Consider the following 24,908-nt stretch of genomic DNA (forward strand, 5'->3'; position numbering starts at 1 on the left):
CGGGAGAGAGAAGAGGCAAAGGGAAAGAGAGGCGGTTTGTGGCAGAGTGTGGCAGGAGGCAGCCCCCCAAAGACCCTCCAGCACCCCAGCCCAGGCCCAGATGTGGTCCCAAGCCCACCTTCCCTGCCTGCTTGCAGGCCAGCCCCAAAGTTGCTACGAGAAGGGATGAACCCAGTCTGTCAGGAGGTGGCAGAGTGGGCTTGGGGGAGGTCCCCCTCCCCACAGACGTTCCTGGGGGCCCTTCATGACCCGGGTTCCTGCCCTCAGCAGGTACAGAAACCATGTGGGTGCTGGAGCGGGCTGGGGCGGGGCGGGCCCCACTGCTGGGGGAACGGACGCTCCTGTGAGGCAGGACAGGGAGCGAGCGAAGATTTTTGGCTTGGGCTCCTCTGGGGTTCGCCCTGTGGTCTGGTATTTACATGGGGCTCCCAGGACTGCAGTTGCCTGGGGCCTTGGCAGGAGCTCTGGCTTCCGGGGCATGACCCTGTGGAGTGGGACCTGTCCATCCCTCCCCACGGCCCGCCCCAGCATCGGCCTGTGAAGACGGAGCCAGACCCAACAGAAAGCATGGTCTCTGAGCCGTGCCCCTGGCCCTGGCAACCCAGGACCCCAGAGAAAGGTCAGAGAAGGCGGCTGCATCTTTGGTGCCAAGGAGAGGGGGCCTCGAGGTGGGAGGGGGGCTCCGTGAGCCGCCCCCGAGCCAGGGGTCCAGCCCGCGGGCCGGCACAGTGCCTGGCTCCCGAGCACTACCCCGGCAGAGTGTGGGTGTGCGGGCACGGAGGGGCGTGGAGCCAAGCAAAGAGAAGGCCCAGTCCGCCCGCCCCCCCACCACCCTGCCCGCGGCTCCCTGGAAGTGCGAGCCGGCCGGCCAGGCGGAGAGGCGGGAAGCAGGCTGCCGTGCAGGTGGCCGCAGGTCAGCAGTGCAGGATCTTCATGAAGGCCTTGCGGAACTCGACGTTGAAGGTGGTGTAGATGATGGGGTTCACGGCGCTGTTGACGTAGCCCAGCCACGTGAAGGCGCTGTAGAGGACGGGCGGGATGCTGCAGTCACAGTGGATGTTCAGGATGTGGGTGATGAAGAAGGGCAGCCAGCAGATGATGAACACGCCTGGGGGAGAGCGCGGCGGTCAGGCTGGCCTCCAGGCCCGGGGGAGGTTGGGCAGGGCAGGCCTGCACTCCGTGGGCACCCAGATTGGGAGCCGCAGGCCCAGGGCCCAGGAGCACTGCAGGAGGAGTCCCGGTCTCAGGTTCTAGGGCTGTCACGGACACCCGTTGCCAGTGAAGGTAACTTTACTTCCCTCAGCCTTACCTTCCTCATCTGTCAAATGGGTATAATAAGACCTGCCCCACAGGGAAGGAGAATGGCTTGAAAACAAATCCACCAGGTTCACATTCAGACCCAAGTCAGTAGAAATGGAAATATCTACTCTACTTTCTGGTCATCTCTGAGGACAAGTCTTCTTCAGCAGTTGGAAGTGGAGCATTTGGTCATTGCTGTGGGGGACGAACAGTTTGAGCCCGAGGGACAAAAGGGAGAGTTAGATCTGCATATCGCTCAGGCTCCGCGTCCCTGGGGAGTAAAGACAGGGAGCTGAGGCTCCAGAGGCTCTGTGAGGTACACAAGGCCGCCTCACAAGTGACGAAGCTGAGACCTGAACTCCAGTCCGTTGAGGTCCCCCAACGGCCAGTTTCCCGCTGTGCCTTCCCCCAGCCCTTAGGGGACACCTCTTGCTACTTCCTGCTTGGGGACACTCTGACCCAGACTGAGCTCCCGCCTGTCGGCTTTGTCTGACTCTGGACCTGCTGCTCAGTGTGGCAGTACCGTGAGCACACCATGTCCCGCAGGCACCCAGCATGGCAGCGAGACCCCTCCAACTCCGACCTTCCTCTGTCACCCCCAGCCACGTGATCAAGAGTCCGTCCCTTAACCTGCTATGACCCTGTGCACACATTCACAAAAGCTGGGAGGTAACACCTGTCCCACTCGTGTCACAGGACTGTCGAGGTCCAAGGGGAAGGTGAGTGTGGAAAGGTGTCCCATGCTGCCCTGGGTGCCCCAGGGAAGGCTGAGTCACAGCAGCTCCTCCTGCCCCCAACCACCTACATCATTCCAGCCTTGTGTTTTGACTCTGATTTTCTAGGAGACCTTTATTCAAGAGCCTTGCCTGGCTGACAGCCACATCCTCATTCAGATGGGCCTCCCCCCTCACCCAGGTCCCCTTTCTTTGTTCACAGCTCTGGTCCCACAGGGTCTTGGGTGAGCTGAAATGAACTGAATTTCCCAATTCCTCAACAAGAACAACATTCCCAAAACCGTACTGCTAACCCCTAACCCGTGTGCCCTACTTTGCACTTTACAAAATGTTTCCACCTTTCACCACCATGTGACCATCACCACAACCCTGAGAGGTTATCTCTTGCTGAGGGGACTCCAGAGAGAGAATGGACGTGTCTAGGATCTGGAGGTTCTGGGGGTCACTATGGTAGACTGGTCAAGCTCACAGATTCTGAAGTCAGACTCCCTGAATTCAAATCATAGGTCTTCACTGGTCACATTATACACCTACTCCAAACCTCAGTTTCCCATCTGTAAAATGAGCATAATTTTACAATCTACTTAACAGGGTATGTCATTGGGTGTGGCCTGCACCCGAGCAAGGGCCAGTCCCATGGCCTGCCAGCCATGGTCAGGAAGGGGATGCCATGTAATGGAAGCCACCATGATGGCTCCTTTCCTCAGTAATGGTTGGACAGAGCTGGGCTGGCCTGACTCACCGAGAACAATGGCGAGCATCTGGGTGGCTTTCTTCTCCTTCTGCTGGGACAGCTTCCTGCGGCTCATGGTCTTGAGAGAGGTCCGGGTTTTGCCATTGGGCATGGACTGGATCTCAAAGATCTTGGCAATCTTGGGGTGGTCTTTGGCATGCCCATTCTTCTCCGGTTTGGCGGGACTGTCGGCAGTGCTGTGGAGGCCGTGGTGGGACGGGTCGGGGAGGGTCAGCTGGTGGTGGCTGGGTGGTATGGGACTGTACCGGGTCCTCTCCGGGGGGCTGGTGCTGGATAGCATCTCCATCTCCAGCTCCTGGGCTCGGCGGGCAGCCTCCTGTGCAGAGGAAGAGAGCTCCGGGTAACGGCAGGCCAGTTCTCAGGCATTCGGCACCCAGACTCACCGGAACCCCCTCGCCCTTCCCTATACTCCTTTAGACTCCTGCCAACACCCCAGGGTCACTCTGCTGGAAAGGCAATGAACACAATCACTGGGAGGCAGGAAGGGTCTGGGTATAGGACCCAGGACCCACAGAAGTCCCTGCCTCTAGGGTCATCCCCAGCCCCTGTCCCACAGCAATCTTTATGGAACCTTAATAACCCCACAACCATTTGTGGGAGCCTACTCCCCAGCACTTCTCTCTTACTGACTGAGCCCCATGCACTGAGTGCCACATGCCAGGCACAGAGCTGGCTACAGGGACTCCGCTCCTGCTTGACCCTCAGTGCCCGCCTCCGGGAGCCCGCATTCTAAGTGCAGAGAGGGCTGCCTGCTCTCACTGCCAGGGTGGCCCGAGGCACCTGCACTGGCACTCACATGTAGGTTCCACATGTTCCTCGTAGATGGACCTGGATACCAAAGGGCTCACCGCTGGGCCCCCTGCATCTTTCCCGCTGGGCTGACCTGGAGGCCCTGCTGGGGGTCCACTCATGGCTTTCCAGGTTCTTCCCTGCCTTGGGGTCTCAGTCTGAACTTCTGAAGTGTCGCCTGGCCCTGCACCTGGGTGGTTTATCTGTGCTGCTGTCCCAGGTCCGGTTCTGAATCCCCGTTGGGCACCCATCCCATCCAGTGACTCCCTGGCGTCCCGTCCTTGCCGTGCAGGTGAATGGTGGGGGTCCTGCCTCCCAAAGACACCTGCCCTGGACTTCGTGTGGGCCCTGTGCGGGTTCTGTGGCCCAGCTGTGGAGGGGACACCAGCTGCTTGGACCCTGGTGCCACCGTCATCACTGAGCAGAGCCCGGGGTCTGCTCTACGTCTCTAGGCTCCACGCACAGGCTGCACTTCCCCACAAGCCCCGAGCCTGTTCTGCTCCGTCCGCCCCCCTTCCACCCCCACGCTCAGCCTCCAGCCCCAGAACCTGCCCATAGGAACGCAGTACAGGCAAGTGGGAAGAACGGCAGAGCGGCGTGTGGATTCTGGGGTCTCGTAGGCCTGGGCTCAAATATGCATGATCTCACTAAAAGCTTTGCCTTGGGTGAGTTACCTCCCCTTTGCGAGCCTCTGTTTCCTCTTCTGTAAAATTAAAATCAGTAAGCCTAATAAGACTTACCTCTCAGGGTCACTGTGAGGATTTGATGAGCTACTAGGAACACGGTGGGTGTTCAATGAATAGTAAGAGCCATACTTCTTATTTTTATTATGTTATGGCTAAGTCCTCTCTCCCAACCGTCTTGGGCTGGTGCCTATTTGTGACTGCAAGAACCCAGCCGTCTCGCTGCATGCCTGCCCGGGAGGTGTGCGTGGGGAGTCTGGCCCCCACGGAAACAACGTTGGGGAGCCTGGGAGGTGCTCCTCCCTTTGACCAGCTGGTGAGATCTCCGAGAATCTTGGCAGGTGGGTTTCCCTCGGGGCGGAAAGACTTGGCTCTGGGTCCCTGACCTGAGCACTTACCACTCTCCGCCTGTTCACTGGGAAACTGCCATTGGACTTCATGATAACGGTGCAGAGTTTCATGTCCTCGGGGTGGGTGTAGTTGCCCTGTGGAGTGAGCCAGTACACTGGTCATGATGGGCAGGGGCTGGGGACAGACACCCAGTGTGGGCTAGTCAGGCTGGGCACAGGGGCTTCCAGAAGGGCAGAGTAGGAGGGTAGAGGCCTGAAAACGTAAGACTGATGGTTGGTACTACAAGGAGAGATGGTGAGCAGGATGAGGGACAAACAGGCCCTGATTTTGTGGGCACATGCTAGGCGTAGTCATATCCCTCACAGTGAATCCTTAAGACCACGCTGAGAGGTTGGCATTATGATTCGCATTTAACAGATGAGAAAACCGAGGCTCAGAGATGTTAAGCAACTTGCCCAAGGTCACTCAGCAAAAAGGTGGGAGTGCCAGGCCTTGAACCTGATACATCTAACCCCCAACTCTGGCTCCTTTGATGCCCTCACACTGCCTTCCTCAGGGAGGGCCGAGCAGAGGGGAGAACTCACGAGACGTAAGGGGTGAGAGCGAATGAAATAAAGGGGGAGGGGAGGAGGGGGAAAAAACTGGGGAGGAGGAAGGAGGTGTGCATGGAGGGGCGGACAGGGACCATGGAAGGTAAAGGAGAGGAAGGGAAGCACAGATGGAGGACAGGGAGAGAGGGGCCAGAGTGAGGAAAGGACAAGTGATGGGAAAAGAAGGAGAAGAGCCAAGGAAGGTACATTCCGACCCAGATCTCCCAGGCAGCTCCTGGAGGTCGCCACCTGTGGACTTAGCCCTGCCCAGGTGCTGGGAAACCCTCCAGCCTAGACCCCAGCCTGTCGTGGTGACCCTGTGTCCCCAGCCCCCAGCTGAGCATGGGCCAGCCCTCTGGGTATAGTGGGGGGTGGGCCCTGGAGGGGAGGGGGTTCTGAGGACCTTGAGCGGGGCCTTCAGGTTGGCCCTGAAAGCCCGGCTGCTCCGCTTCGTGTTGACCCGCTTGCGACGCCTGCGGAGGACGATGTAGATCTTGATGTAGACCAGCAGCGTGACGATGAAGGGCACGTAGAAGGACACGACGGAGGAGTACACCACGAACGCGGGGTTGGCAATTATGCACTCCTTCTGGTCTGGGGGGAGGAGAGCCAAGGAGGGGGTGTCAGCAGCCCTGCGGGCCAGAGCGCTGCCGCCAGAGACCTTTCTGTCCTCCATGGGACAGAGCGCAGCAAGGGGACAGAGAGTACGCCTGGGCATCTGCAGGCACCTGGAAATGCTGGATGGACACCAGCATGTGGTGTAGACCAAAGACTGAAAAACAACCTTGAACAAAAAAGCTAAGCTGCTTCCAAGCTTTTCCATTAATGCTCCCTCCTTAGTTCATTATTCCTTTCGCCATCCGTGAACACCCACGTGGAGCAGGAGTGTTGAGAAAAAAAGACAGAAGGAAATTCTTTTAAAAGAGTAATCCCTTCTTTGCGCCCTTCCCGTCTACTTGGGGGAGGTCTGCCACCTTTCAGTTCTAGGACAGGGAAACTTGGTCCCATGTGCTGAACCCGCCTGGGCTCCAGCGGGCTTCCAAGTTCCCTTCCTGGTCTAGCCGATGTCCGTCCTCTAACTCAGGGCCTTTCCAGATTGAGCTGAGCATATCAAGCCCTAGTCCAGCTTCCTGGAATTCCCACAAGACTTAGATGGCAAGGCTTCACTGTGTCCTGCCCCCTGACGGTCTGCAGAGGTGCTCCGCACCCCCGGGGCCTCCCCCGTGAGAGAAAGCATCACGTCCGGGCCGGCAACAGGCCCAGGACCTGCTTGGTATCAGAGGCAGGGACAGGCGCGCCATACTAGCTGCTGCTGGTTCCTACCTTCCCTGTCCCAGGTGCTTCAGGCTATACGGGGCTTGGCCAGCCCGGGGGCTGTAGCCTCCTTACACAGATACCATCGCTGAGGGTGGGGGAGCCCAGTCCTCGCACCCAGTGCACGCACACACACATACACGCATATACACGTAGTTTGTGCGGCTGTCTGACTTGCTTCAACTTAATAAAGCTCAAAATGGCCAGACAGCCTCCCGAATCCTTACCCCCACTCCTCACCCAACCCCACCCTGCCCTGAGCTACTGCTCCTCCCTGGCCCATCCAGGTACAGTTCAGAGTCAGGCTTGGCCGGGGAGACTGTGTCTGCACCAGGGGCTCGGCTTCCTGGCAGTACCGCGCCGGAGGCCAGTGGAGCCCCGGGCAGACCGAGGTGAGCCTCACCTGTGTTGTTGAGTCCGAAGAGCAGTGGGCAGGAGATGGTGAAGGACAGGACCCAGACGATGGCGATCATGACAGTGACGCGGCGTTTGGAGCTGTAGCGAGTGTTGTAGAGCATGGGCATGGCCACGGCCGTGTACCTGCGAGGGCGTGGGCCGGGGGACCCTGAGTCTGGGCTGCAGGCCCGGGGACCCCTTGTTCCACAGCAGGTACACACCAGAGACGCCCTGCACCTTGGGGACTGACGGTTGTCACCTCCATGAAGCCCACCCAGATGTAGATACTCTACATCACTCCTTTCTCATGACCCCACTCACAGCCTCCAGAGCTTCATGGCTGACCAGCTACTGTTTACTCCTGGGCCCTCTCATCTATTACTCTAGTCTCCCTGCTTGGATTGTAGGGTGTCTGAGGGGACAGGCTCTGGGTCTTTGCACCTCTAAAACCACACCTGGGCTGGGCTCCCAGAAGGTGAAAGCGTTTGCTGATGGATTGAGAGCCAGGCCCCTCAGAGCAAGAGTGAAGCCCCATTTGGTAGAAGAGAACCACAGTAGTAATTGTTTATAGTCCCTTGTACTCCTCTACCCCGCACCTCTCGGAGGGTAATTCATCTCATGTTCCGAGAACCCCACGAAGGGAGTAGAGCCAGGGCCTCTGGGAGCCTCCGTGGCCTGCATGTGCAAATCAATGAAAGGTTCCAAGGCTATAGCTTGGCAAGCTGAGCACGGCCTGGGCCCTCTCAGGCCCGTGCTGGATGTGAAATTCACCCAGACACAGCAGCCCCACCCAGACAGGTGTCAGCATCCTTGATTTCTGGACAAAGCAGGGTTGTGAGGACTTGCACACTCTGCCCAAGGTCATGTCCATAGGAAGTGACAGAGCTAGGGCTGCAGCCAGAACTAAGAGCTTTTTTGTCTTTACCAGTTGCTGTCTGGTTATCCTTGGTAGCCTCGCTGTCTGTTGGACGGCCTGTACTCCCCCAGCCAGACACACGGGCCCCTGCACATGTGTGTGCATACACATGTGCACACACACATGCACGCATGCACAAACATACAGACCCGCAGGCACAGCCGTACAGCCTCACAGGCAGAGCCTACCCCTGCAGGAGAGCTGGGGAAGCCCAACATGTGACCGCCCTGGGTCCCCCTCCCACCCTGGCTGGGCTCACCTGTCGATGCTGATAGCACACAGGTTCAGGATGCTTGCCGTGCACATCATGACGTCCAGAGTGACAAAGATGTCACAGTGAATCCTACTGAATTTCCACTCGCCCACCACCTGGGGACAAAGCACCAGAAGGGGTGGGCAGCAGATGGGGAGATGAGCTTCGGCCCCATAGCTCACCTCTCCTGGGGCAGATCAGGCCGCAGGCTCAGAGGACAGCTGCGGGGGTCTTGTGAGGCTCCAGCTGGGTTCTGGGGCAGAAGTGGGGCAGCAAGGGGGAGCCTGAGGCCCTTGTCCCTAGTCCCCTCTCCTCCTAAACACCTAGGAGGTGTGTCCTCCTAGACACACCTGGTTCTGGTGCCAAGAACCAAGCTAGAAGAAAGATGAGCAACTTTCTACCAAGCGCTACTACTTCAAGCCTTCACCTGCAATAGAGCAGTGTGATGAGCTTGCAATCCCATTCCACTGATGGGGAAACTGAGCCTCAGAAATGGGCAGTGACTTGCCCAAGGCTGGTCGGCTCAGCTTCTGATCCTGCCTGGGCCCAGGTTCTGGGGCCAGGGCGGGGGTGGGGGGGGTGGAAGGGGGCGGGGCAGTGCCTTCAGAGCAGCACCGTGCAGAGCACAGAATCATGGCACAGAGAATGTCTGTTAAAGACAGCGGTGAGGACCATGGCTCTGAAAGGGAAGACAGTGGTGCTCTTTGTCAGACCTGGAGAACACAGGACAGAAAAGCGGGGCTTGAGCTGTGGGAACAGCAGGCGGGGGCAGGGAGAGATGCTGTATCCACATGTCCCTGTAGGCCAGGAATGAGGACACCTGCTCCTGGCAGGGGCATCCTGCATCCCTCCCCCCTCACACACACACACACACACACACACACACACACACACACACACTCCCATACCTCCTGTTGTTTACACACACAGGCACGCACAGTCATTCCGCAGGTTGGCCTGAGCACAGAGTCAGGACAGGGAGAGCCAGCCTGGGCCTCTACCAACAGGAGGAAAAGGAGCTGGAAAGCCACCCCCCGGGGCTTGGAGCAGGGCAGGACCCACTCTCCTGGCTCGGCTCGGCCACAGGGCTACTGATGACGTGCTCATTCTCCCTGCTGCCCTTTCTGTTCTGCTCCCAGGCATGAAAGCAAATGTTGGCACTTCAACTCTCAGTGACAGGAGCTGTGGCTGCTGTGGTGGGACATAAAGACTCAGCAGCTTGTCCAGAAGACAGGCAGATGGCTTCTCTGGGCTCACACGGCCCACTCCAGGGCCTCTCCCCCTGTGGCAGCACAAGGCTCCCCAAGATGGCAGGTCTGGATGGGGATGGAGAGCTTCGGGTGTAAACAGAACTGACCTCTAAGGGCACTACTGTGAGGGCCCCAGGCCCACCTGGCCCACTCTCCACCATGCAGACCCCTAGGCAAGTACTTCAGCGCTGCTTCCATGTCCCTGGGGCTCTAGGTCTGAGACACCAGGGCCCTCTTCCTCCTGCTTTTCCCTCCTTCCCTCTTCCTGGCCTTCCTTCTTTGCCATAGAAACTTATGAGTAACTTACTACGTGCCAGGCTCTGTCCTAGACTCTGGGGTACAATGGTGAATGGTACTGGCATAGTTCCTGCCATTAGGGAGCTCTCCATCCCCACCCCCGCAGGCCTTTCTGGAGCACAGAAGAAGGGAGGGCTTTCCTCCACAGTCCTGAGGGCAGCTGACTCAGACTCAAGCGAAATTGTTGGCGGCCTCCTCCACCCACTGTGGGCCTGTGGGCATCTCACGCTCGCACAAGACAGGGTTGCTATGCCCGCTCATCGGGGAGGGGACTGACACTCACACTCAGTACGTGTGTGGCACGCCTGGGGCTGAGAACAGTTCTTCAGGGAGCACGTCCTATGCTCTCTCGTAAACCGCCTTGGGAAGGGCCATCTAGCTTGTCACAAGAGTAGACACCTATGTACAAATGACCAAGTGCACATAAAGCGCGAAAGCAGAGGTTATTGTTGCAAGGGGGGATGTACAAGCTTTGAGTCAGAGAGGAATGTGGACTTGCCCAAGGTCACCTGGTGATTTAGTGGCAGAGGGAGGACCTGTCCCCAGGTTTGCTAGGACAGCACCAGGGCTGGGACTCAGCGCCTTTGGACATCGCTTATCGACCTCGATGTCCACATGAAGCTGAGCCATAAGACGGCTCGGCAAAATACTAATCATCATCAGCCTGTGTTAAGCAGGGACTATGTGTCAGGCACTGAGATGTGTCATCTCTATCGACGGTGACAGCAAAACTCTGAAGCTAGTGATAGGGCCACTGCCCCTCTAAACCCACAGCCAGTGACACCCCCACACCCTGCTCTGCAGCTTTGCCTATTTTTTTTTTTCTCGGCCGGGAATGCAAGTGCTTTGCCCCATCCCCTGGATTCTTCTTCTGGAAGCATCACTTCTTCCTGCAAGAATTCCTTGTCCCCACGTGCCCCCCCCCAAGTCTTGTTCCCACATCCTCTGTGGGGACGGCTCTGTTGTCGCCACCATCAGGCTATACTACAGTGGTCCTATCGGGTCTTCGCTGATGGCAGGCGATGCCCTGAGGATGCTGTAGGACACGGCAGGGCTCAGTCCCTGCTGAATGAGTGAAGAACGGCAATCTGGGCCTGTTCCCTTCTCAATCTCATCTGCCCACCTGGAAAACGCACCTAGTGAACCCTCACCTCACAGGGTGAGGAGGCCAAAATGCGGACAAGTGATCCTGATTCCCTTCTCCCAGGACTGTCTCCAGATGGAAAGTGTCAGAGTTGGGAAACGACCCCTGTCCTCTCACTGCAAACCAGCGCGCTTTCCCTGTGCCAAGCAGAATCACTAATGCACTCCCGGTCCCCCGTTAGATATGCCCTGTTGTGCCGGGCCATCAGAGGCACTAATATTCCTGGGGACCAGGGGGAAATTCTGGACAAGGGTGTCTCCTAGAGAAGACAGAGTATATGGATTGAAAGGACACTCTGGCAGGATGTTGGGATAGGCTGAGACTCTACTTGGGGAAGTCTCTAGGGAACCATAAATGTCTGAGATGACATCTTGTAGGACTCATGGTCCAGTTCTTGTTTTGCAGGGACGTGATGGGAAAGTCAGAGTGCTCTGAGACAGCGTTCTCCACCCTCTGGGGACAGAAAACACTGAGCATCCCCTCCAAAATAATGCACAGCTATTTGGAAATATCCGGTCAAAGGACTTACAGATGCCTAGGAGCCCCAAGACGGCCTTAAACCATAGTGTCTGGGGAGGGCTTGCCAATCTGGAAGCCCAGGAGCCACGTGCTGAGCTGCAGGCAGAGCACGGCTCCCTTTGGGTAGAGGGGCCCTGGTTGTCCGGGCACGGGGAGGGCCCTCGCCCGGAGGACAGGTGCTGCATACCTACTACCATCATCTTCCGCTTCATCGCCATTGCCACGCTGACTTTTACGTACTGTTCTCTACGCGTGCCCTCCCAGTCTAAGCGCTTTAACTCTATTAACTCCTTAGACCTCCGGCAATGCCATGAGCAGGCACTGTGATCGTCCCCTTTGTATGCATAAGGAAAGCGAGTCACAGAGAGGTTGTTCGCCCTGCCGCTCACCCCTCATTTTTCCCAGACGGCCTGAGGCCTGGGACCCTCTTTTGAGAGTGAACAGGAGGGGAATGGCCTCAGGATTAAGAAGGGCTCCTCAGGGACAGGCCTTTAGGACGTGAATGGACAGTCTAGAGGCCCTCACAGACATGAGAGTCACAGAGGAAGCAGAGCCCCTGCCTGTGACGTCTGTAGATTTTAGGTCTGTTTGTTTCTTTGGGTTCTTCCTTAACATTCATTTTGAATGTTCCAACCTGTTTGGGAGACAGGGAGAGGGGCCACTCTGGACCAACCTCCCTTCCCCACTCAGCTTCTTTTCCTAGATATCTCCTCTGCTCAAGCAAACAAAATCTCATGTTTTCCTTTAAAAACAGAAAGACCTTCCCTCTCTGCCAGGGACTTGCCTCTGTGGCAGAGGTAAGTCCTTCTCTTGCCCAGGCAGGAGGGTACCTGTCCAGCGATCTGAGTGACCTTAGCACTGGCTCTTCCCTCGAGGGCCAGTCTATTCCCAGACTCCACCCCAGAGTCCTTGGCCAAGAAAGGGGCAGATCCAGGACCCAAGGCCCCAGACCCTCCCATGTCTGCCTGGCAGCTCTGGGAAATGTCCACCACCGTGAGGGACTTCTCCCTTAGTGCTTTCTCCCCTTGCTGTGCGATCTGCGTGAGGACAGGCAACTTCTCAAAGCTTCTGTTTCCTCTTCTATAAGCCGAGAAGAACAGTGTCAACTCCCAGGATTAGCATGAGTGTGGAGCCTGTGTCTGCACAGGCCTGGCACAGTGCCTGCACCACAGTGGGGGCTGCCTGCTCTCTGTTCAGATGCAGAGCTGGGCTCTGTCTTAGCCGAGCCCTTAGGGACTTTCCTGAGCAAAGGGGCTGTGGCACAGGGTGCAGACATCCCTGCCTGGGGGTCCCAGACACAGGCATTAGACCAAATTGGGGGAGGAGGGAGGGATAAGGAGCACACAGAGCAGCAGCCTGGCTTTGGAAGTTTGAAGTGAGAGCTGGAAGCTTCCGGCCTGGAAGCATGAACATCCCCTTCCTTAAGGACCCTCCTCAAGGACCGCCATGGCCGGCACGATCCAACAAGCCAACCTGGGGCCCGACAGAGCTCCAGCTGGGACCCGCCAGCTGAGTGATTTCTCCGACCACCCAGCTCACCTCCCGTGAACCGGTGTCCGTGGTGCAGTGACCTCGCAGGGCTGCTCTGAGGGCCACACGGGAGACGTGGCACATGGAGGACAGGACACGAAGCATGGCCCTTAGTAAGCACTCTCAAACGGGGCATTGGGATGGCTAAGGAACTAGCAGCCCATTTTATCTGGAGAAAAACTGAGCCCAGGGTGGAGGAAGAGGCCTGGCCAGCGGAGAAGACACCAGGCAACTTGTCGGTGGGAGCCAGGGAGGACCTACCTCCAGGTAGACGACCCAGGGCATGACGAGTGTGGCCACCAGGAGGTCGGCCACCGCGAGGCTGACGATCAGGTAGTTGGTGGTGGTCTGCAGCGCCTTCTCGCGGGACACGGCCATGCACACCAGCACGTTGCCGAAGACGATGACGAAGATGAGCAGGGTGAGCAGCATGGCGTAGTAGTTGTAGTGGGGCTTGCCGGCCTTGCCTTCCGAGCCGTTGAAGGGCCGGCTCCAGTTCCGGCTTTCCAGATCATCATCGTACCAGGACAGGTTCAGGGGATCCATCAGGGCAGCGGGTGGCCAGGCTCTGGCCAGGAAAGACGGACACAGGGAGTGAGCAGGAGGACCTCCCCAAGCATGCCGCCTCCCCCGGGAAGGCTCCAGAGCTAAAGCCAACCCCGGGCAGTTAGCAGCAGTCTCCAGCCTCGAGATTGTCAGCTCTGAATCTACCAATTTTCTTACAACATTGGGGCCCGCTGCCACTACGCTGCTGGCAAGTCCTTGCAGATGGCAAAACAAATGAGCAAGTGTGATTTTTTTTTTTTTTTAAGTATAATAGAGTAAATGAGCTTGAAAAGAGCTGGTCGTTCATTCGTCTATTCCACAAACAGTAAGCATGTCCCAGGCACCCGACACTTGAGACAAGGTAGCGAGAAGGTCCAGCTTCTAGGGGCAAGAAGAGGAGTGTGCATTCATTCATTCTTAATTCTATAAAGACGTAGTGAGCACTGTTCTATGGAGTGCTGGAAACAGGGGCAGGGACCAATACACATGGTTCTCTGGCGCACATTCTAAAAGAAACAACAGCTAGTGAATCAAGCGGTGGGCACTAGGAAATGGAATGCAGGAGAGACATCTAACCTAGTTTAAGGATGGAAAGAAGACTTTCCCAAGAAGTGACGTTTGACAGACACCCGAAGGTGCGTAGGAATTCAGCAGGGGAAGAGCTGGGAGCCCAGGGAAGGGTCTCGACACAAGAAGCATCATAAGCAAATGACAGAGCGAGAGAGCAGGTGCCCAGTGGAAAGCTTAGGAGAGTCATTCCGGACAGCTGAAACCCAGGGGGATTCGGCATGAGTGGAACTGGGGAGGCTGCCAGAGCAAGGCCCTAGGAGGCTTTACAAGGGCCAATCGATTTGACTCAGAGGGCAGTGGGAACCACATGATCAGATATGGCTCCCAGACAGAAGGTTCCTGACCGCTCTATAGAGGATGGAAGGGTGTGCCAAGCAGGTGGCAGGAGAGCAGCTGGGAGGCTAAAGGAACCCAAGGAAGAGATGATGAGTTTCTGCAAGAGAGCTCTGAGAACTTCCTGAAGGAGGTGTCATGTGATGCAGTAAAAAGAGAAATCAGCCAGACAACAGAGATTGGGAGACATTGCAGCTAGAGAGAATACAACACAGTACCAGACAATAACTCTATTTGGCTAAAAATGTAAGGCATGGGGGTGGGGTGGGGAATGAAACCAGAGGGCAATTCATGGGTCAGAGTGGGTCTCATAAGCTTGGGAGCCCCTAAGAGGTTGGGCGCCGAGGAAAGACCACTGGGCTGGTGTTTTAGAAAAGTGACCGCTGCAGTGTAGGGGGCACCTTGGAGAGGGGGAGGCTGTGGCTGTAATTCAGGTAAGAGAGGGTGGTCGTCTGAATGACAGTGGCAGCAATGAGAATGGAGAGGTGTTTAGGATCGGTAGCTAACTTGTAAGTCATTATCCTGGAAATTGCTCATTACGTAGATGTGGGATGGGAGAGGGGCCGGAGCACATGAGGAGAGAAGGTGTAGAGGAAAACTGCATTTCTGCCTTGGGCTCTGGAAGAAGAGAGAACAGGAAGCAAGAGAGCCTGAGTGGCAGACCTGAGCTGCATCGGGCACCGATGAGCCTGACATCCCTTCCTTTCCCCTGTGTTTGGGTTGTGATTGGAACATAACACACATATAATACAGCTTGCTTTCCTGCTAACAAAAGTGTCCCTAGTTTCCATGATGGGAGGCAGCTTATCAGGAATTCAAGGCATTCCACACAAAGCACTATGATTTCCAGGGGCTTTGCTACCCCCACGGGATTGGAAATCCACTAGTTTATGCCATTTGGGATGAATGCGGTTCCAGGTCCGAATCAGGGAGGGAAGTGCACCAGCTACAAGAGGTCAGAGAGGGGACTCTGGAGAAGGGTCTGTCCACCTTCTTCCACCTTCCACCCTCATCCTCGTCTGACACACCTGCTCTGCGGCTTCTCAGCAGGAGTGTGGAAGGTGTCCTATCTAGTACCACCAGTCTGGAGTCTCTGGGGAGGGCACAACACCTAACTCCACATGGGGTGGCATGAAATGACCCACGTGCAATTAATCTTCCAGCTCTAAGGTAGAGAAACCCAGTGTCGCAGCGGTGCTGCCCTCTGCAAACCCACGGCCCGTCTTCCCACTTGGAGCACATAGCACATACCCATCAGGCAACAGGGGCTCCTTTTGCTCCCTCCTGTTCTCAGTCAGCACCTCTCGAGCCCGATAGCCGTAGAGCAATGTGCCAGGCACTGTCGGGGGCCTGGAGACACAGAGGCTCCAGCACATTCTTTCTGCCTCCCCTCGCACTTCCTCAGTCCCTCTCTGCGGGGCCAGTGGCCTCTGATGGAGACTCTGTGGCTTCCTGTCTAGCCCACCCCACCCCCTCTCAACACCCAACCAGACTCACGCTTCTGTTCACAATCCAGAGCCAGCCTACAACATCACTTTATACACCTGCAGGGGGTTTGATAGTTGGCTCCAATACATATATATCATGCAATATATGTATTATCTCATTTATCCTCAAAACACCCTCCATGGCTTATAATTTATCCCCACACTACAAATGAGAAAGGTCTTTGGAAAACATCCCTTCCCTTCCCCTGCTGGCCTAGCCCCTACCCATCCTTCAAAGCAAGGCTTGCACAAGAGCCTCCTTCCCTGGAGCCCATCTCAAGCGCTCTCAGCTGGACCATCTCCCTCCCTCCTTGGGGGGTCCCAGAGTATCGTCCCTGAGTTCCATTCTGGAACACACCCCCTCTGTGTATCTGGGGTTTTTTTTTCCCCCCGCACTGGATTGTAAGCATCTTAACGGTTATATCACGTCTGGCTCATGCCTCGTCATCTTCATGGAATAAACAAATTAAAGAGCATATACTCTTGTTTTCTGGGATCTGTAGGTAATAAGTTGTTTGCTGAACTGACTCGGAGGCTCTGTGAGTCCAACTGGGAAGAAAAGCCCTCCGCCCTTGGAATGTGGGTACACAGCTAGGCCACCCGATGAGCAAGAGACAGAAGAGAAAGGCAGCCCCAAAGTACCACAGGTGTTGCATGTTGGATCCCCAGAAAGAAGACTCTGGGGAGGACGTTAGCGCGCCAGGAATTTACTGGGGAACTTTCGTAGGATGGAGGCTTGCAGAGAAGGGCAAGGAGCAGGACTGGGCCGAAGAGAAGCTGGGCTGCTTTGCCGTCCCATCAAAGGCCTCAGGTGAGCCCCTCAGAGAACCTACAGAGGTGTCCCTTCTCATAGTGGTCACAGGGCGTGGGCTGTCCCAGGGAAAGGATGTGACTTTGAGAGAGGCATCTCTCTTCAAGTGGGTACCCCAAGAGGGTAGACCCATCCTGAAATGTCAGCTGTCAGCAGGCCCAGTAGTCGGGGGGGGCGGGGACAGGACATGTTGGTCCTGCAGGGGTGCAGGGGTCCAGGGCTCACTCTGCCACCCGTGGGCAGGGACCAGAGAGTAAACGCACAGATCCATGGCTGGGGTGCTCATGGAGGGCTTCCTGGAGGGGCAAGAGCTTCAATCAGGATTTATAATCATGGGTCCGAGTGAGATAGCAAATTGAGCACTGCCAGTCAGGGCAGGGGAGGGGGTGAGCTCTCATTCCTCTGCTTGTCAGCCTCTGTGCAGGACAAGAGTGAAGAACGAGTCACTTCACCCAAGGCTGGAAAGGCCTCATGCATTTAATTTTCTAATTCAGTATCTATTCTAGATAGGTTTTTTTTTTTTTTTATACAAATGTAATCGATTAACATTACAGAAAGAATGGGGAAACCAAGGAAGTCCTAAATGCCTGTAGACCCTACTAATATTTTGGTGCAGGATTTCCCTCCGACCCCCAGAGCCAGCCCCAGTCCCTAGCGTGTCCACAGCACCCTTCCACCCGGGGCCAACACGGTTCACAAGCAGGGGCCCTCTGGGTAGCTCTCAAGTCACACCACGCAGAGCAGGAATACAGCAAATTCAGCCCCACAGAGGAGGTACTCTGGCATGAGAGGTACTATACTAATGTAAGATAGGACTGAGGACCGAGAAACCTGGGTCCCAATCCCAACTCCACCTTTATTCGCTCCGGGGATCTCGGCCAGACTACTTGGCTTCCCCGAGCCTCAGTTTTCCCACTTGCAAAATGGGGATAAAAATTACTGTCATGAGGAGAAAGTAAGATGATGCATGTGTGGCTGCCCAGGTAAGCTCTCAAGGACTGTGAACTTTACAAATCCAACCAAGCAAAAGAATTAAAAGAAACAAGCACTCAGACCACAAGCCTGAGGCTCCTGGAGGTGGAGTGACTGGACTGTCCATATGCAGTCCCCTGGGGTCAGGGGTTGCCCTGGGGACCCGCTGTTATACCATGCTGCCTCCTCCGGCTCGGCCTTGGAAAGCGGGGGTCTCGATGAGGGTAGAAGGGGCCCAAGACACGGCAAACCACCCCTGGGAGGGAGGAAAGGAGAATAAAGGCGAAGTCTATGCCTGAGCCAGGCAATACCAACCGCCATGTTTACTAGGCTCCAAGACAGAGCTGAATGTGAGATGCACCATTGTTTAATGCACCACTAGGAAAGAAAAAAACGCTATCAACCTGCAATCCAGCTCTAAGATGGGCTCCACTGTACAACGCATTCTGATTTCAGAGACATTAAAATGTGTGCGTGTGGAGGTGGGGGAGGTGTGCACCCTAGAATGCTTAAAATACAGCAGCCTTCTGGCAATTTCTCTGCCGGCTATTTCTCGGGACACCTTAGTACCCACTAGGCCCGTCCCCGCTCCAGCCCCATCCCTTCCTCTTTGCTTCCAGCCCAGGGCTCCAAGAGGTGTCCCAGAAGGGTCTTTCCCACAAAGCTGTGGTCTTTCTCACTCGAGGGGCTCCCGGAGGGCCCCTCAGATGCTGCTCTTGCTTGGGCCCTCCAGCCTCTCCAACCCTGTCAGAGCTTTTGCTGGGGGTCGAGGGAGGGGGCTCCAGGTTATTCTGGCTGGTCCAAGCCTCAGAGAAGGCCACGTGAGGTCAGGGCTCACTCAGCGCCTCTGGAGCTGGCAACGGCCACACTGGAGAGCAGTTGGCACCCTGCGTGTACCAGGATGGTCAAAATTTCTTATTCTTTTTCAAAAAGGAGACGGCTACATGTATGACCCAAGGCAAATTACCCTTAAAGGAAATTTCAGATAAATAAATCTCATATTATTTTTAAAACTTTCTGTTGTCAGAACAAGAATCCTGATTTGGGGTTATGAAAATAGGGTCACCTTGCTCACCAACCTCCAGACGCCACCTCCATTCTCCTCCAGGTGGCTAGGCTAGTGGCTCACGTGTCAAACTCCTAACCAGTCCCAATCAACGAGCATTGAGTGAGCGCCAGATACATACATGGTCACTGCCATGCTCAGCTACTGAGTCCTGCTCCTAGAACAGGGATGGACGAGCTAACCCTGTTGCCAAAGATTGAAATGTGTGCCTCTCAATGTGTGCCTTGCGGAAGTCATCGGCCCCAAGGGGACGGTATGGGGAGCTGAGGTCTGGATGACTTGAGGACAGCGTCAAGAGAAGGCAGTCATCTGCAAGCCTGGAAGGCAGCACTCACCAGAACCCAAGTGCGCAGGCCCCTTGACCTCAGACTCCCAGCCTCCAGGACTGTGAGGAAGTTAATTTCTGTAGTCGAAGCCCACCATCTAGGGTACTTTGTTAAAGCAGCCTGAGCCGACAGAGACCCCAGTGGGAAGAGCTGCTGTTTCTCTCCCGAAATATCACCCTCCTCTTCCCTGTGCAGCGAAGCAGGGCCTCTCCCCAGCAGACGCTGGCAGAGGAAGTCCCCAGGTGCTCTGGGGCCTCCTAGACTTCTTCTCAGCTGCCCTGGTGCAGGGAAAGAGCTTTGGGAGCTCTGTGGTGCACCCCACCCCCACACAAGCCTCAGGCCATCTCAGTGCCAGAGACCCCCCTGACCCTCATCTGTCTCCAGTACTCAGCTCAGAAGACCTGAAAGACCTTCCAGAATCATCCACTCGGTGGTCTGTTCCCCTTCCATCCAGCTCTCTTTAACGTCCAGCCTTGTTCCCGCCCATTCTGCTGGTTGCTGCCCTCAGAGCCCACACAGCAAAGCTTCCCAACGTGGTGTCTGGAGTGAATCGAGGTGTGTGGGTTATATCAGTGCAAGTGGACAGTGGAAGGGGCTTTTCCAGCTTCCCGGCCTCCGCCACTTACCCTTTGGGCTTTCCCGTGTGTGACCATTTCCTGTTTGTGCCCTCATTTGAAAATGAGCCCGCTGTCCAGGTGAGGAAGACAGGGAGCCCAGACAGAGAGCTGGGGCAGAGCTGGCCCACGGAGGCTGCCCCTGCAGTGCGCCTCTCACACCACCTGCCAGAACTGGGGCAGGGGAGGCAGGAGGGGAAGGTGGAGGCTGGCTGAAGGAGGCAGGCAGCTCTCCAGCGCACCCCAGCAGCCTGCAGTCCCCTCAGCCTGCAAACACAAACAGCCTCTCACAAGTACTTGGAAGGAAAAAAAAAAAAAAAACAACTCCTTCAAAATTCCAGTTTGAGGCTGATACCCCAAACCTGGTGGCTACAGGGGCCCTTGGTCCCCAGACTGGTGGGATGGGGCTATAGGGGTCAATCCCTTAGGACAGCCTGGGACCCTAGAGGAAAGCTGGCTGGCGGGAGGGTGGGGTTATGTTCCCTCTCCAGTTTGATTCCATCCACCAGCAAAACTTGGGGACACAGGGCCCAGAGGTGGGGCGGGAGGAACCCTTGGCCCAGTAGAAACTCAAGCAGCCTGGTTCCCATGGTGCTCCCGGGGCTGCCTCCCCAGAAAGTTTGGCATTTGAAGGAATCAAATTGTCTAATTAAAATTTAACAATCTCTTCTCGGGCTCCATTGCTGGTGAGATACTGCTGTCTTAAACACACCATTTTCCCTTTTTTTTCTGAAACTTGAAACATTTCAATGAAAAAGAAGGGGTGGGGAGGGGAGTATTTGGCATTTGCATCTTAAAAGCAGCTTGTGGAGTGCTGGCACTGGAAGGGACAGGGGAGGGAGTGCGCAAGGGGCTCCTCCTCAAGGCCCAGCAATTCCCGCTGCCCCCTGTTCCTCCTCAAGGGGGTCCAAACTTGGGGGTGGGCACCTCCCCGTGCCTCCTGCAGCTCCAGCAAGAGTGGGATCAGAAGGAGGGGGCGGGAAGGAGCCTCCAATCCTTCCTACAACAAAGGGAAACCAGAAGTCTTTAACTAATGCCCTGGAAGGAGGGATGGATGCTATCATCTCCAGGCTGACCCTTTCCTCACCCCTGAATCTTCCTTGGCCTCCCAGGCCCAGACAGGAAGGATGAGCCAGGTGGTGAGGCCCTGAGTCTGGCCCGGTGCCAGTGGTCATTCTTAGGGGAAGAAACACTTGCTTTTGCCCAGGGGTGGGGGAGGGCCCAGGTAAGGTCCTGTACCTACAAATTCCTAGGGCTCAGGCATGGGGTGGGGGTATCTACTCCCTCCTGGACTCCCTCCATTGCTCCTGCTTTTCTCCACCCAGAGCCTCTGGGCAGCTGTGGGGGATCAGGTTTGGACTATTTAAAGAGACCTAGGCTAGTGGGGAAGGAGGGGGCGTGGTCCTAAGAACCAGAGGTGGCCCTCCCTCAGGGTGGCCCTCCCTCAGGCGGTATCCCAGGCACCTGCTCCAAGCTTCGTCACTGCTCCCTGGAGCTAAACCTGGCCGGGCTGCCCCTTGCCTCCTGCCTCACAGCAGAGAGGAGCTGCCCTCGGGCACTCACTCAACTTCCTGTCCCCAGAGCCACAAAGCCACCAGCCTAAGTACCACTTGCTCTCCCCTCCTAGGTTCCCGTGTCTCCATCCCTAACCAGGCCCAGTCCTTCCACGAAGGTTCACGTTCCCATTGTCCCAGGTTCACGTTCCCGTTGTCCCAGCCGACCTCGTCCTCCTGGGACCCTCCAGGACAAACCCTTCTCCAGGGAAGCCTGGCGGACTAGGCTCACAGAACCTGTGCTCCTTAGTGGCCCTCATCAGAGCGTAATTAAGTCACTTGTCTAATTATTTGTTTAGTGTCGGTTCTTCTTGCCAACCTGGGAGCTACACCAGTGTAAGGATAACCCTTATGTTGTCTTTTTTTTTTTTTTCCCCTGGTTTTCTCACTTTCCAGCATGGTGGTGGCCATGGTGAGTAAATGTCAAGGAGGCACTCATGGGAGCCAGAACCTCACTCAGGTCGGGAGGAGCCAGGTCCAGGGTCTTCTTCTGCCCTAGTTGTTATTCCTCCCCCAGATCCTTCTGAAGGGGTTCCAGTAGCCTCCCCCAAGATCTCTCTCTGGCCCTCTGGGTCTGGGTCACAGGGTTGGATACCCAACTAGTTGGGGTCCATTCAGGGAATTTTCCAGTGGGGCCCACAGAGTTGCAAGCCACTGAAAGAGAGAACGCACATATGTGAAGGGGAGTGAGTATAGGCATGTGGGGAGGTAGGGAGACGTCAGTTCTGTGGGAAGAGGTGCAGAGAGCCTGTGGGGATGGCTTCTGGGCTCCCAGAAGGGCTGGGGGGAGCAGCAGTTCACAGTGTCTAGATGAGCACCCCATGGTGGGAGTGACGTCCCAGCAGCCAAGGCGGCTGGAGCCTTTTCTCACACAGCACCAACCAGCGGCCTGAATGTCGCGGAGATGGGGTGGGTCCCAAGAGACGAGAGCAGAGCATGACTGGGGCCTTCCCAGCCCTCATGCTGTCATGTTTTCCCCTCTTTCCAACATGGCCAGGTGCCGAGGCCCTGCCCAGGGGTCCCTGGGAGTATGAAGTGTCCCAAGAGGCCAGGACCAAGGAGGGCTGCAGGGCTAGCTCAGGGCTGGCCCCCTCTCTCCGTTCTAAGGTAGGGTGAGGCAGGGTCTGGAGACCCAGATAATGCAAGAAAGGAGTCTGCCTGACAGCCCCATCCCTGTGCATTTTGAAGGCTCCGTAAAAATGTCTCTTCACAAACTGTCAAAGTGTCACAAATTAATTAACTGTTAGCTGGGAGTGACTCAGTGTGGGGAGGGGGCGGGGAGCCAAGGCTCCAGTACTGCTCAGCTAAGCGGGCTGGCGGTGCTGTTCTCTCGGTGCGTGTGCTGCCTGCTGATTAAAAATCCTCGCAGCTCAACCCCGTGCAAGGGACAGGGCAGATAGCTGGGGCAGCTCACGTGCGGAGCAGAAAATTGGCAGGTGGGAAGCAGGGTGGAGGGCGTGGGGCCCGGGGCCCCCTCCCCGAGGAAGGGAACACAGTGGGGAGAAGGAGGCCTCTACAAATTGCTCAGATCTAAATTCAGAAAGGAGCCCACAGGCTGGCACTGGGTTTTCCCCCCTTCCTTTCTCTTTTTCCCCTTTTGCAATTCCCCCCTCCCCCCCAGGATGACAAGAATTGGGAAGTTGAGCTGGGTTTGCCCTGAGCACTGGGTCACGGAGCCCAGGAGGCAGGTACACTTAGCCAGACTCACCAGCAGGAGCCCGGAGAGGAGGGAGGGCGGGTGTCAGACCAGCCTCCTTGACCTTTACTTTAATTTCAGGAAAGAATTGAGAAAACATGCTCTTGAAAGCCAAGAGGGAGACAAATCCTGAACCTTATTGCTCTGGAAGGAGGAAAAACAGTCCTTGCTATTTGGCAGAAAATGGCTTCGCTTTATGAAAAGACACCCCTGTTCATGAAAACAAGCGGCGGGTGAGTCCGAATAAGAACCAGCGCCCACCATCCCGCCGCTGGGAGCCCTAGGGTCCCATGCTTGCCCCCCACCAATCCTTCACTCCTGCAGGCTGGCACTGGGGACTGTGGGAACATTACTTTTGCAGGAAGGGGAACAGAGCCCTTTCCCCAATGCAGGGTGAGGGAGCAGGGGCAGCAAGGTCTAACTTTATGACTCCTGCCCAAAGACCAACTGAAGGTAAAACCTCACGGCCAGGACGCAGTCAGTAAGATCCAGATTGCGGAAAAATATAATAAGAGAAACCTGAAAGCCGAATCGGCCAATGTAATGTGGGGCACTTACTTGAATCCCGACTCAGAGAAACCAGCTTTTTAAAGATCCCTGATGTTTCACCAGACCACTGACAAGCTGAAGGTGGATTCCGATGCCAGGAAGGAATCCCTGGGAAGCATTCTTGAGTGTGGCAGCGGTGTTCTGGCTCATTTTTGGAGGGCCCAGATCGCGTTGCGATACACAGCAAAGTATTTACAGACGAAATTCTATGACATCTGGGATCTCTTTGAAACGAACACAGTGGGTTTATGGATGACTCAAAATGGGCCACACGCTGGTCACGGTGGAAGCTGGGTGACGTCCTAGCCTTGGGTCCTCCCTTTCCCAGAGGATGGTGGCTCAGCTAGCAAGACCCGAGCTGATAAGGGACAAAGGGAACAGCGGCCAAGCTCCTGCTCCGAGCTCGTCACTGTGTGAGCGCCGTGCACAGGCCGTTTCCCTTCGTCTGCACCACAGCCCTGTGAGACGCAATGTGGTTTCTGGTTCTCAGACGAAGAAAGAGGAAGAGAGAGGGGAGAAACTGGCCCGAGTTCACCCAAGCAGGTTAGTGACACAGATCAATCTGCCCGCAGAACCGACAGACATGGTTCCTTCGAGGGCGTGGCCAGGCTCTCACCCCAGCACTGTTGGGTGTCAGACTATCTGCAGGGCCCCAGAGGAACGGCTCACAACCTTACAAAGAGGGACATGGTGGTCCGGGCCACGCGCAACTTTGTTCAGAGTTCCAAGTTCCAGAGTTCCTCAGATTACCAATGTTTTCCAGAAAACGACACCTCGGGAGTCTCTAGGGCATTGGGCTTCTCAGCCCCAGTAAGCTCCAAGAAGGATGGGACAGGCTGGATTTCAGGTAAGAGCAGCAGAGAGTGTGGCCGAGAATGGGGGTCATCCCAGGGGCTGTCTCTGGGCTCACTCCTTCAGGCCAATCCAGGGCAGGCTGGGGTCACGGACAGAGCCCAACTTCCTCTCCCACACAATGGAAGAAGGCAGGAAGGCGGCCACAGCGATGGGCAGAGTCCTCATGGCCTGCTCTGTGCCCACCAGCCCCACGCTCCCTTTCCCCATCCCATCCCTGCCCCCCACATTTGAGGCTTTCCCAAGCAGCAATGACCAGAATCCAAAGAGGAATAGCTTCTTTCCATTCCGGGAATTGATGAAGAGTCAATGCAGCCTGTTAGTTGTTTTTTTTTGTTTTGTTTTGTTTTTGTTTTTTAATCAGACAGAAAGATCTGTCTTTTAATCTCACCCCCAACGCTTGCTAGAAGTGCAGTCTTGACAATGCAATCACTCTGGGCCTCAATCTTCTCACCTGTAAAACGGACACAACTCCCTCCTCACTGGAGTGGCTGGGAAATTAGCTCAGAGAATGCATACGAGGGGGCCAGTAGGTGGCACATGCTCAATAAATGGCAGTTAAGATGCTCGCGACGGATGCTCGGGCCGCCGGAGAGGTGGGGCTGAGCCATGGGACAGGGTCCAGGCAACACACCAGGGCCGTGAGGAGGGGTGCTAGGGTCAAGAGACCCCAATTCCTGTGTGGCCTCTAACCCTCTGGACAATACAGAGAAA

At 56.1% G+C, this 24,908-nt stretch overlaps 1 protein-coding gene across 2 annotated transcripts in view; it reads right to left on the bottom strand.

The window, feature by feature from the left end:
* Positions 1-842: 842 nt before the first annotated feature.
* The window catches only part of DRD2 (dopamine receptor D2), a 58,678-nt gene continuing 34,612 nt past the window's right edge, over positions 843-24,908 (bottom strand). Inside the window, exons 2-8 of one of the 2 annotated variants that reach the window (XM_032838405.1) lie at positions 13,081-13,387; positions 8,086-8,195; positions 6,918-7,054; positions 5,604-5,794; positions 4,658-4,744; positions 2,776-3,103; positions 843-1,108 (exon numbers count right to left, since the gene is read on the bottom strand). In XM_032838405.1, the coding sequence (XP_032694296.1) occupies positions 915-1,108; positions 2,776-3,103; positions 4,658-4,744; positions 5,604-5,794; positions 6,918-7,054; positions 8,086-8,195; positions 13,081-13,365 (1,332 nt within the window). In that variant the 5' untranslated portion in view covers positions 13,366-13,387 and the 3' untranslated portion in view covers positions 843-914. The remainder of the gene's footprint in view (positions 1,109-2,775; positions 3,104-4,657; positions 4,745-5,603; positions 5,795-6,917; positions 7,055-8,085; positions 8,196-13,080; positions 13,388-24,908) is intronic. The other variant, XM_032838407.1, reaches the window with a different exon arrangement.

The sequence above is a fragment of the Lontra canadensis genome, unplaced genomic scaffold, assembly GCF_010015895.1.
Source record: "Lontra canadensis isolate GAN:19392208 unplaced genomic scaffold, GSC_riverotter_1.0 scaffold104, whole genome shotgun sequence".
In the NCBI taxonomy this organism is placed as follows: Eukaryota; Metazoa; Chordata; class Mammalia; order Carnivora; family Mustelidae; genus Lontra; species Lontra canadensis.